Source organism: Mirounga leonina, unplaced genomic scaffold (assembly GCF_011800145.1).
Source record: "Mirounga leonina isolate KUSES-001 unplaced genomic scaffold, KU_Mleo_1.0 Mir_150, whole genome shotgun sequence".
In the NCBI taxonomy this organism is placed as follows: Eukaryota; Metazoa; Chordata; class Mammalia; order Carnivora; family Phocidae; genus Mirounga; species Mirounga leonina.
In genome coordinates, this window is record NW_023270374.1 from 815943 (window position 1) to 829073 (window position 13131).

Consider the following 13131-nt stretch of genomic DNA (forward strand, 5'->3'; position numbering starts at 1 on the left):
ATATACATCCCCCCCTGCACACTGGCAAGCACTTCCCTGGCTTTCAGGGCCTGTGGGATCTGCCTCTGGCTGTGGGCCAGACCTGTTCCAGCAGCTTCCCCTCGCTCACCGTGTCTCAGCCTGCCTGCCCGCCTGCCATGGCCATTCTGTCTCTGTGGCCAAGGTTTGGGAATGGGGGCTTAAAGTTAAACAACCCTTAAAGTATGTATTCTTCACTCATGCCGAGTTCTTGTTGAGTCCTACTGTGTTACCTCTGCTTGCATTGCTCTGCCCCAGGTATTTTTTTCCCCACCTTCACTGAAGTCTCTGTTCAGAGGTCATCTGCTTTGACCCCTGTGTGTGTGGCCAGCCTCCCCTTCCTCCTGTATCCTGATCCTGCTGTATTTTTCTTCATTGTATTTGTCACTATCTGGTATCTGCTTATTTAATAGAATATGCAGAGGGCAGGAAACTTTATTTATTGCTGTCCTCTCAGGGCCTTGGATAGTACCTGGCATATGTGTGTAGTTGATTATTAAATGCTGTGTGTGAAGGAATATTAAATGAGCCGAAGCTGTTCTGTCTGATGTGCTAGCCATTTGCCATATGTAGCTATTTAAATTAATTGGACTAATATTAAAAATTCAGTTCCTCATTTGCACTGTGTAGGGAGTTTGAGGGATTTGGGGGCTGATCAAGGAAAAAAATGACTATGAGGTGGCAGTGGCACACATGAGCTTTATTGGGCGACACTTGGACAGGTTTGCATGTGGGAGCAGTCTCTCATGGCAGGAGCCCGGGCCACAGTCCAGAAGGGGAGGGGAGTGAGGGAGGGAGGAGAGGGGCCTCCTCTATCTAGGTGAGTCTCTGGGTCAGAGAGCTCTAGGGGCAGCAGCGGCAGCAGCTCAGGGCCTTAAAAGTTCCAGGCCCTGTCTTATCAATGGGTAACTGCTGGTGGCGAGGTTTACAGAGTATGTAAAGCAGGCAGACTCTAAATGGCTAAAAATTTGTCTGTTTGGCTATTTTTAAAATAACCAGGTGTGTAAAAGTTTGAGTTTGGTGCTGGTGGGCCTTTTGAGCTAATGGGTCTTAGCCTGCAGTGAAGAAATAAATAACGTAGGGCCAATACACAGTGGCCATCTTTGGCTCATTTAGATAACGTGCTAGCCCCATTCCAGGTGCTCAGCTGCCACACACAGCTAGTGGTTGCTGCGTTTCTGTCGTTGCCGAGAGTTCTGTTGGACAGCACTGCTCAAGGAGTTTAAGTGCTTGTTTGTAAAACTTGACCACAGAACTTTCCAGTGGAGGCTGTGTCTCATGATCAGCCAGGGGGATGACAGACATCTGCCACCAGGTGGGGAGTTGGATGAGGTTGGGAGTATCTAGCACATCGAAAACAACTGGGGAGCACGAGAAAAAGGGTCCCCAGGCCCACACTGGCCTGCACAATCAGAATTCCTGGGCCTTGTTTAAAGTTGCCCCAGTCATCTGGTGTAGGCAGTCCAGGGACGGGCCACCTTTGGGAGCACTGCCTGGATGGCCTCTGAATTTTTCTTCAGCTTTTTAGACTGGATTGTAAGAGCGCATTCACTAAAACTCTGGCAAGGATTGGCTCCCAATTTCTGGCTGCCTTTCTAGCTGGAAGCACCTGCTTTCAGGCCTGGCTGGACTTTTTCTTCTGGGGATCAGTGAGCCTTTTGCTATTGTGTGAAAGGGTAGCCAGATATTCAAGCAGGGTGTCACAATCTGTGAGTTGGATTACTAAATTAAGATTTAAAAAGATGTAAGCTACAGTGTGGTATAGGAGACTTTACAGTATAGGAGCCTTAGACAAATGAGAAGGATGTGTTAGGTAAGGAAAAGGTAAAGTAGCACTTTGGCCAGAGTGTCACCACCTTTGTTAAGAACAGCTCAGTGGTGAAAGATTTTACAATGCAGTTTCCCCTAAGGGACTGCACCTCTGCTGGGCTGGGGGAAGGGTGATTACATCAGCCCCCTTTCAAGGACATGGACTTCCTTGTTGGACCTTACCCGAATGATGTGTGCAATGCAGCTGCACCATGCACCTTTGCATTTGTCTCTCTTGGGATTCTGCTTTTAAAAGAACCACGCAATCAGCCATTTCTGTCAATTGTACTTGTAAACAGCCCTGCTTTACCATATAGATACTTTGTTATTTCTGTTATGTTAAAAGACTTTAGGCCACTTGAAATCACTTGAGTGTCCCAGCCTCAGAGTGGCAGTTGGGTCATTGACTTTTTTTTTTTAACAAGGTAAAATTCACATACCATAAATTCACCCATTTTAAAATGTCCAATTCAGTGGTTTTCAGTATATTCACAAAGTTTGGAAGGATCACCACAATCTAAGTTTAGAACATTTTCATCACTGTTAAACATTTTTAAAAATTGAGGTAAAATTCACATAACATAAAATTAACTGCTTTAGAGTGTATACAGTTTAGTGATATTTAGTGTTGGGCAACACTTTCTAGTTTCAAAACCTTTTCATCACCCCATAAAAACATCTTGTACCTATTAAGTAATCACTCTGATGAGGGAACAGAAGGCAAGCTGAGGACAAAGCAGAACCTGGTACCCTACGCACCCCCCCCCCCCACTTTGGGATATATGTGACATTCCTCAGACACTCCTGGCTGCCCTAAAGGAAAAACAGATGGTGAACTGATAGAGATCACAGTCCTGCAGGACAGGAGTCTCCCTCACTTTACCAATGTCCTAGTGATTTTCAAGGAAGAAGCTTTCTTATCAATAGCCTAACTTCCAAGAAACCCATAACTCAGTTTCCTGAAGCCCTAACATCACCCTCCCCTCCATAAAATTAAGGGAGGCTGAGGCGGAAGGAAATATAAATAAAATTAAATTTCTTTTGAACCTGAAGCCCATTGACAAGGATGTGTGATAGGAGGAATGTAACATTCCTCCAGGGAACTCCCAACTGTCTTCATGTTAGTGCCTCATTAGAGGGAAAAACAACCTTGGCTTGACAATAACCAGGCCTCCAGTACCCTGAGAGTCTTTAGCATATGACAGTCCTTCTGGACACCCCCTTTGTCCTCACCTCCCCAACTCCTGAGTATATAATCAGCCACTCCTCAAGACCACGGGGCAGCAGCTCTTTCTGCCCACAGGTCCTGTCCCCGTGCTTTAATAAACCACCATTTTGCACCGAAGACGCCTCAAAAATTCTTTCTTGGTTGTCAGGTCTGGACTGCACCCCTCTGAACCTCACCTGTATTCCAAAACTGCATCAACTCCTTATTTCCCCTTCTCACCCGAATGTCTATCAGTGGATGAGTGGATAAACCAATTGTGATACAGGCATACCTCTGAGAAATTGTGTGTTCAGTTTCAGACCAGTTTTATCTCAATAATATGAGTCAGATGAAGTTTTTGGTTTCCCAGTGCATAGAAAAGTTGTGTTTATACTATACTGTAATCTATTAAGTGTACAATAGCATTATGTCTAGAAAAACAATGTACATACCTTTACGTTAAGTTAAAAATACTTTATTGTCTAAAAATGCTAACCATCATCTGAGTTTTTAGCAAGTAATCATCTTTCTGCTGGTCTTGCCTCGATGTTGGTGGCTGCTGACTGATCAGGTGGTGGTTGCTGAAGGCTAGGGTGGCTGTGGCAGTTTCTTAAAGTAAGACAAATTTGACATATCGATTGGTTCTTCCTTTCACAAGCAGTTTCTCTGTAGCAGGTGATGCTGCTGATAGCATTGATAGAACTTCTTTCAAAATTGTAATCAATCCCCTCAAAATCTGCCACTGCTTTATCAACTAAGTTTATGTGCTATTCTCATTCTTCTGTTGTCATTCCAAGAATCTTCACAGCCTCTTCACCAGGAGTAGATCCCATCTCAAGAAATCACTTTCTTGGCTCATCTATAAGAAGTAACTCTTCATCTGTGAAAGTTTTATCACGAGGTTGCAGCAACTCAGCCACATCTTCAGGCTCCGCTTCTGATTCTAGTTCTCTTGCTGTTTCCACCACATCAGCAATTACCTCCTCCACTGAAGTCTTGAGCCTTCAAATTGTAAAAAAAAAAAAAATATGCAGTGTCTGTGAAGCCCAGTAAAATGAGGTATGCCTGTATATACTTACAATGGAATGGTATTGAGCTGTGAAAAGGAATGACGTACTGATACTTACTGCAGCCTGGATGATCCTCAAAACATATGTTGAGTGAAAGGAGCCATTCATGGCGGTCACATATTGTATGATCCCACATATACAAAATGTCCAGAATGATGTCATGATCAAGGTGTGCCAAGTTTTTCCAACCCCGGCTCTGAGGGCTCTAGGTCTGGGCACCCTCTCCCCGTCCGTTTGTCCCTGGCAGGTGGTGGTGGTAATGGTAACTGCAGCCTTAGAGCCAGACCTGGCCCTTCGTTGTGCTCTTCCAGTTCTGGCAGTGGGCAGCAGGCCCACTTGTCTTCCTCTGACCACTTTTCTCTTCGGAAACTAGAGAGAGACCTAGTTCCACCTAGCTAGCTACCCACATAAAGCATGTTGCATGGCATGTTCTTATTGTCACTGTCTTTATCATTCCTCTTTTTATGGCCCTTACTCCTTCCCCTGCTGCAGACCTCTCAGCAGGTTGCATCAGCCTGCTGTCATGTCGGGTTCATAGCTGATCTATGTCATACGTGCATTTTCATGCACTGTGCTCTTGCACCCTTGACTGTCATTGGTCAGTCGCATTAGAAGACTCTGTGGCCCTGGAGTTTGGAGACAGGGCTGGGAGGTAGAGGTTGGCCTGAATTTTCCCTTCCTGGCTGCCGATCCCCTTCCAGGAGCCTGGGCACCCTTGGCCTCTCACAGCCGGGTCTGTGGGATGGACCACCTCCTTTCCCAGGTAGCAGAAGAGGGAAAGACTGGTGACCTGGCGTTTTGCCTGGGTAGAGTTTGGGCTCTGAGCCCTGTGTGAGTGAAGAGAAGGAAATTAGGAACAAAATTCGTTTTTGGAAGATTATTAGAAGGTAGACAGACACAGAATAGGGTTCTCGTTACCAAAGGGGGAAGTGTCAAAGGCAAAAGGAAGTGCTCACTGCTGCTCCCTATGCTGTCCTGCTCTGGAAGAGAAAGGAGAAGAAGAAACCAGGCTGCACCTTCCACTCTGCTTGGAAAGGGCCTTAGCTCGGCATCCTGGTTCATCATATACAAGTTCTGCTTTCCACATTGCTGCAGGACACAGTATAATAAGGATCTGCTCTCCTCCAGTTTCCAATAACCTGTTCCTGACACCCTTCAGAGCCCTTACCAGCGGCACCTTCAGTGTCTGTCTGTTCGCAATGATTTCGGCATCCCCTGAGATGAACGTACGTTTTCTCTACCACGCTCCTCACTGCTTTCTGAGCCCTTGCGAGCAGAGTCTTTAACATCCGTTTTCCTACGAAGTCTGTTTAAGGAAATCTGGACAAGATTTTCTGTCCTGCTTCTCAGCGTTTTTCCTTCCTCTGCCTGCTGCTTGATTCCAAAGCCACTTCCAAGTGTTGAGGTATTTGTTGCACCAGCACCCCACTTCCAGGCCACAAAAATAGTTTAATTAGAAAACTGCCTTAGTTTTCCATGGCTGCCATGGCAAGTGACCACATACTTCATGGCTTAAACAACACCATTGGATGAACTTGCAGTTCTGACTGTCAGCAGTCCCGGACAGTTCTCACTGTGCTGAAATCAAGGTGTCGGCAGGACCGCGCTCCTTTGTGGGGGCACTAGGGGAGAATCTTCTCCCTCCTCCTCTTTTTCTTTCCCCTTACCTTTTATTTCAACCCAGTAGAAACAGATGCTTCATTTTCTGCCATATTCATTTATTAAAATCATGCATGTTCAAATTGGGCAGGACTTTGAGGTTACAAAGCCCTGTTTCATAGTGGGGAGCCCGTGGGCTTCGTGTGAAGAAACCTGCGTGAAGTGGCATAGCTGGCTGTTGGGAAAGTTAGGACTGGCCCTTAGGCCCCCACATTTATGTACTGTACCTGGAATCAGGTTTATACAGCGGAAGACTAGCCTGTCAAAAGTCAAACAAAACACTGCCCTTCAATGAAGTATTTGTTAAGTGTGAGTCTTGATATTTTTTCTTTAAGTCACCTTTTTTTTGGATAGAAAAAGATTCTCCACCTTAGGAGCTCATGATTTTATTTGCTTAAAGTTAATCTTGATGTAAGTGTATAATAAATCTGAATGCACTTAAAGCAAATAATAATCCTGTGAAGTAGCAAGAGGCTAAATGTGCTTGTTTACCAGATGAGTAATGGTGTATGTGAGGATTGTTTGAGAGATATTTTAGTTACCATTGGTCATTTGTCCAAAAACATCACACAAGATTCCCAAGGCAGCTTTTAGATCTTCCCAAGGCTTTAGTAGTGGTGACTTGGAATTGTGATTGTATAGATTCTTTGTAAGTAACTGTCAGTATCTGTCAGACCTCTACCAGGTAGAGAGCTGGGATTTGCTTTGAATTCTTGAAGGTGTGGTGTGATTGGCAAAATGATTGGAGAATTGGATGCTCAGGAGGTTGTTTTTTGTTCTCTTTGCTTCATGAATTTGTCTCTGTCTCTTTTATCTACCAAAGCTGTGAATCTTAGGGACCCACAGTACTGAGTGTTGCTGCTGTGAATCCAAGTACCAGGAAATAGTGGCTTTTGGAAAACACGTCTTCTCTGTAGACAAGTGTGTTTGCATTACTTCATTGCACCTCTTTTCTTCCATTTTTGTGTTTATCAATTCTTTGATTTGCCCTCTTTGAGACTCCGCTTAGAGGGTTGAAGGTACAGCTTATCAGACTGTCTGGCAAATAACTGATAAGTGTTTCCCACACAGCTGGAAGATTAAAAAAAAGAACAGAGGCATGTTTGCCAATCGTAGCAAACAGCCCTAAAGTTTCATCACAAGCCACAGAGGTCAATGGTCTCACGGTGACACCAGGCTAGAGGCCTGCTCCGGCTTGACAGGCTTTGAGACCAGCTGAGCTCGTCCCAGCTGAGCCTCTGCTGATCGCCTTTGTATATTTCATCTCTCGCAGCTCCTTTAGTGGCCGTGTGTTCCGAGTGACCTTCGTGATGCTGGCTGTCTCCCTCACCGTTCCCCTGCTTGGAGCCATGCTGCTGCTGGATTCTCCCATAGACCCACAGCCTCTCAGGTGAGCTGTCATGGCCATTCTTGGGAGGGCTTGCTTGGCAAGGGTAGGGTGGGATAGTGTCTAGGGTAACAAACCAATTTGATCTGAAAGGTAAGCTACTAGGAGAGAGGGAGAGAGATTTGTGATTTCTTTAGTGTCTGAGTTTTGTGTGGAATCAGATGTTACACCATATGTGAATGGTATTGTTGATGATCTGGTTTCAAAAACAAAACTGTACAAACCACATATAAAACCCAGAAAAACCCCAAATAAGAGAAGCTTATGTGTTAATTCACCTGAATTCATTTGAAGTGGCAAAAGCACACACAAAGGTTAAGTTTAAGTTACCTTGTTTAAATTTTATAAGTACTGATTTTTCAAAAGCCTTGTAATTAGTATTCTACTTTTCCTAAGTTACCTCTCATTGGTGGGCATCTATGAGGAATGCAGTCCATTATAACTTGAAAAAAATAGTGTATACCTAGGGACTCTGTGAAATATATTCACGTTTGTAATTATAGTAATGCAGAGCCAGGCTCTTAATGGTGTGATGATTTATGACATCGATGTTGAGCTTATGCCAAAAGGGTTGTGCAATCCTGTTTGATAAGTAAATTCCCCTTTCCTCTTGAAACTTTCTAGAGAGGTGAAGCTTTTGGAAGTTTATTTTAAGTAAGTTTAAAAACTTCAGGCTCAAGTTTATATTGGACTCAATTCACTGAGAATGTATTCAGCATCTAGAATGCTTAAGGTAGGTACCCAGCTGAATACAAAGATACAAAGAGGACACAGTTCTGACCTTAGATTGCCATTTGTATACAAGAACAACTTTTTGTTATTGGATTTAGAATTAGTGAAGGTACAAGGTGCTGTTAAAACATAATTAGCTAGCATAACATTGAGATTGGGTGAAGGCCTGGGCATTCTAGACCCATGACAATGTTGGCTTCTAATTCCTGATGTGTCGGTGGACCCTTCCATGTGTCTTTCTGGCCCGAGCTAGGCCCAAGGGCATACTGGGTGTCCTTTCTTGGGGGGCGGCTCCCAGGACACATTGTGGGGGATACGGGTTCTCTCTTGCTAACCCCTGTCAACAGGTAGAAGGATGTGGCTCAACCCACCCCAAATAGAAACTGACCTGGGGCTTTCTGGATAATCTAGTTGGCTAATGACAACAGCAAAAAGGGCTTCTTTCAAACTCTGTTCAGAGCAAAAAGAGCAAGGGAGGGAAATGCACTGTCTGGGGCAAGTAAGTGGTTGCGGTATTGACAATGACGGGAAAGCAGAGCTCCCAGCTTCTGCTGCACCTCTGTTCTCTCCACCAGCTGGTGCGGTGGGGAACAGGATCAGGCCAACTGGCCGGGTGGGAGGACGGCTGACGGAAGTGCCTCAGAGAGTCTGCCTCTGGTGTACATGACCTCCCGGGAGGGCTGAGACCACACTTAGCAATGGCCAGGATGTCACAGAGAAAAATAAAGATGGGTGCAGACCCTCCAGAATGGATTATTATGCAGTTGATTTCAGTTCTAGGGAGCAGTCACTGGGAAGGTTGCAGGGCTTTGTCAAAAACCTGCCATGCAAGGCAGCCTTCTTTCTTCCTTGTTTGGAAGACTGGTGGACTGTGGCAGGTAGGACATATATGACATCCTGATTTCTGGAGGATGTTGGTCAGTTCTTTCAGGATACATTTGATACATGGAGTTAATGGGACTTAATATGAGTTAGCAGGACTTGGGAGTTAACAGGGAGTTGATAAGGGTTTATGAGTTCATGGGCTTTAACAAGGGTCCATGTGGCCTTGCTGGCCTTCCTGAGGCCGTTCTTCCTTGATGCTCCTGCTGCTCAGGCTGCAGAAGTCAGGGCCCTTTCTTGCCCGTTCTTTGCATTTTCTCATATAAGTTTTCTTCTTGCCTCCCTATTGAGATAATACTCAGGCTGTTTGTTGGCAGGGATGGTGCATGAAGTACTGATTAGGTTGATGCTACAAGTATTTCTTGAGGACTTCCTTTGTATAGGGAATTAGGCAAGGTCAAGGACTGGACAGAAGGGGGTGGCTGAGTATCAGGTGTGCTGTCCTCTATCCCTGGGCTGTACATGTTTGTGTTGTTCAGTCTTCACATACATCTTGGGAGGGCTGACCTTTCCAAGGTCAGAATTCGAACCCAGCTGTGTCCATCTCCATAACCCAGGCTTTTCTCACCAAAGTATGCAGGGGTTGCAGCCCTGCTCTCTTCCTTTGGAAATAAAACTCCTAGTTTTATTAGGTAAGTTACCTATCTAATAACTTTATTAACTTAATAACTTTGTTAATAACTTTATTAACTTAGTTAAATCATGAGTTTTTTTTTTTAAAGCAGGTGAAAGCCATAATTGGGAGGCAGGGTAGAGTGAAAGGGTGGGTTGGGGGAGTTTATTCAGAGGAAATTGTGCTGTGTCCTGAGTACATGCCTGACTCAGAGGAGGCAGTAGGAAGTGAAGTGCTCTGCAGGGAAGAGAGGGGTTGGGTAAGACCGGGAAGCTTCTTCATCATTCCACAGCCTCACCACCCCTTCCCTCTTGGTTCTCCCCCTCCAGTGGGCTGGCTAGGAAACTGCCTTGCTTCAGGGCAAGGTAGGGAGGGAATTGGGAGATAGTCTCCTGCTCCGCTCCCTCCTTTGCTTCTTCCTCCCTCCCACAGTGTTCACTGGGAGCCTCCTGTATGTCAGGTGCTTGAGATACAGCAGTGAAAAACACAGACAACCCCCGGATCTCATGGGCCATGTGTTCTAGTGGGGATAGACAGACAATATATGTAACAGAGAAGTGAGAAGCTGCTAAGTGCTATAGAAAAAATAGAGTGGGGTAAGGGGCTGGGCTTTTGAGGGGAGGTCTGGAGTATTGTACTGGGTGGTCAGAACAGGTGTCCTCTTCAGGGAGAGGGCAAAGCACAGAGGAGCTGGGGCCGAGGATTTAGGTGGGAGGTGCCTGTTAGGTCATGAACCAGCAGGAAGGGTCCTGGGGAGGGCAGAGTGAACAAGGGGGAGAGGACCTGAGAGAGGTGACTGGCCAGACTGCTGGGGGAAGGGCGCCCCTGCAAGGCCATAGGCTCTGGCTGAGATGGGGCGGTTGTAGGGCTGTGAGAGCCGAACACTGTGATCTGACTGTATTTCACAAGGTGCTGGGTTGAGGGTATACACTGTAGGGAACAAGGGAGGAAGTGGGGGCCAGAAGATGGTGGCCTGGACCAGGGTGGTAGCTGAGGACATGGGGAGAAGGGCTTCAACCATGTCTGTCTTCTGAGGGTGCCACCAGCAGGATTTGAAGGCTGTGAAGGACCAGCAGAGAGGGAAGATCCCTGGAGCTGAGTCTGTTGTCAGGGGAAGGGTCCCCGGCCCAGTGGAAGCTGGCTTCAGAGAGAAACCAGGCTGGGCCCTGAGAGGGACAGGTGGGAGTCAGGGTGCACCTGTGCTGGATGATGGGCTGGTGGCGCCAGCCCCAGGACAAACTCCTCTCGTTCCTTCTGTCTTCTCTGTGAAGTAGGAAGCAAGGCTATCAGCTGTGAAATGTCAGCACCACTCCCCTCTGTCTCAATTGGATTTTAATGACGGGGCAGGCACTGGAAAAATAAATGCCGGGGCGTGTGAATCAGAGGGTGGGAGGAGGTCTAACCTGTCCCGAGGGCATTGGACTGTGACTGGAGCTCAGGTAAATGGAGGCCCCAGATGCTCTCAGATGATTACCAAAGTTCTTGCATTAGCCATAATCATATTTAATTTTTTTTTTTATACTATGACCTTTTCTAATATCCTAGAATGGTGTTTTCTTTAACCTTTGTGTTTCTGGCAACTAAGGATGTTGTTGCAACATGCCCTCTTTATCAAAGAATGGGGAGTTATGCATGAAGGTCCTCAATAAACACTTTCTTCATGTATTTCTTATAGACCAATCCCTGTAATTGCATTATTTTACAGCTTCAAAGAACCCCCTCTCTTGCTTGGCGTTCTGCAACCAAATACGAAGTTACAACAGGCGGAAAGGTTGTTTGAAAATCAACTTAATGGGCCAGAGTCCATAGCAAATATTGGGGGTGAGTAAAGCCCTGGAACTTCAAGACTCCCTGAAGGGGGATTCTGCCAGAGCAGCCTTGATGCACCCTGCTCCTCCTGGGTGGGGGGCCCTGGCTGTTCTCCTCAGCTGCAGACGCGACCCCTCAGCTCTCTGAGTTACAGATCATTTCAGTGCTGGGTGGTTTTGAGTTCATGTGTGTGGAACACTTTATTCTGTCAAAGTGTTGGGCCCATTAAATTGAAAGGAAAAAGGAAAAATATACTGATGTTTAGCTCATTTATCAAAGGTAGGTATTACTTGATAGGACATTGTTTCTTCATTCAGTTTGTCTTTGCCTAGATTCCATTTTTGAAAAGCATACAAATGAGGGGCACCTGGGTGGCTCAGTCGGTTGGGGGTTGGGCATCTGCCTTCAGCTATGGTCATGATCCCAGGGGTCTGGGATCGAGCCCCGCGTGGGGCTCCCTGCTCAGCGGAGAGTCTGCTTCTCCCTTTCTCTCTCTCTCTGCTGCTCCCCCTGCTCATGCTTGCTCACTCTCTCTCAAATAAATAAAATCTTTAAAAAAAAAAAAATACAAATGATTCTCAGTATTTCCACTGTTGTTTTGTTTTGTTTGTTTTGTTTGAAGCTGACTTTGGTGGGTATGTTTAAGGGTAACTTAACTATCTGCTTCAGACTTGCCCAAACCTAAAAACTAGACATGGGTCTGGTTCTAATTCTTGAGTCTCTAGCCACTAGGCATTTTCTGCCTTTGAGAATGAAGCTTAAGCTCAGGAATCAAAAGACACAGTTAATGAGCAGCTGAAGAGCTGAAAATGGCATGAGGATTTCTGAGCAGCTTCCTGTGGCAGGCTGCCCTCATTCTGCGTGTGGTGTGCTTCCATGGAGCGGTGTAGATTCCTGCCTCCTGTGCTGCTTTGCTATGGGCAGGGCGGGGTGGTCTCCCAGTGGCACGGACCGCTTCTCTTTCCCCTGCTGTTGGATGTGGGACCCAAATCTGGTGCATTTCTGCAACCATTGGTTTGTTTGGCTGGCAGTCAAATTTGTAAGAGGGATAGGCCTTTCATGGTAGAACCTCGAGTTTCTCTTCAAAAGACATTGACATTTATTAATGTAACAAATTTTGTTTTTTTGGTGAAAAATAAAAATTGATATTTAAAACTGGAACTCCTAGGAGTTAAGTGATCTTTTCTGTTATCTTTCAAAGAGAATATTTCTCTTGTCCCCTCCCTTTTCCTCTTGGGCTGACACCCTATTGCTCCATGGCACCGGGGTTTGCCTTTTTCCCTTAAAGGAGTTGGTGGTTCTCTCTCTGACGTTTCTGGTTAGGCACAGTGGGGGTCCGTTACCCCCCTGCAGGTGTGAACCACAGGGAGGCCCCCAGGGAGCCGCTGCTTCCCAGCTTCATTTGGAAGTTGTCCTGGGGGCTGGAGGCACTAGCCTCAGGAGGGTGCGGGGGAGAGTAATCACCAATTAACATACTTTAATTTTTTTAAATAAAATTTATTTCTTAGAGCATTTTTTTATTATGTTCAATTAGCCAACATATAGTACATCATTAGTTTTTGATGTAGTGTTCCACGATTCTTAGAGCATTTTAGATTCATAGCAAAATTGAGGGGAAGGAAGAGATTTATCTCATACCCTGCCCCCCACCAGCACATATACACAGGCTCTTCTGTTATCAACACTCAGCAACGGCATGGAACATGGTAGATGAACCTACCCTGACATGTCATTATGACCTGGAGGCCATGGTTTACCTTAAGGCTTACTTTTGGTGTTGTATATTCTGTAGGTTTGGACAAACGTACGAATGATGTGTATCCACCATTATCATATCATACAGAGTAGTTTCATTGCCCTAAAAATCCCCCCAAATCCTCTGTGCTCCACCTGTTTATCCCTACCCACCCTGCAACCTGCGGCAGCACTGATCTTTCTACTGTCT

General features: G+C 45.8%; 1 protein-coding gene across 2 annotated transcripts in view; it reads left to right on the plus strand.

Moving 5' to 3' along the window:
* The window catches only part of APMAP (adipocyte plasma membrane associated protein), a 34781-nt gene that overhangs the window by 4405 nt on the left and 17245 nt on the right, over positions 1–13131 (plus strand). For both annotated transcript variants that reach the window (XM_035005728.1, XM_035005729.1), the window contains 2 exons: positions 7037–7153; positions 11083–11198. In XM_035005728.1, coding sequence (XP_034861619.1) covers positions 7037–7153; positions 11083–11198 — 233 coding nt within the window. The remainder of the gene's footprint in view (positions 1–7036; positions 7154–11082; positions 11199–13131) is intronic.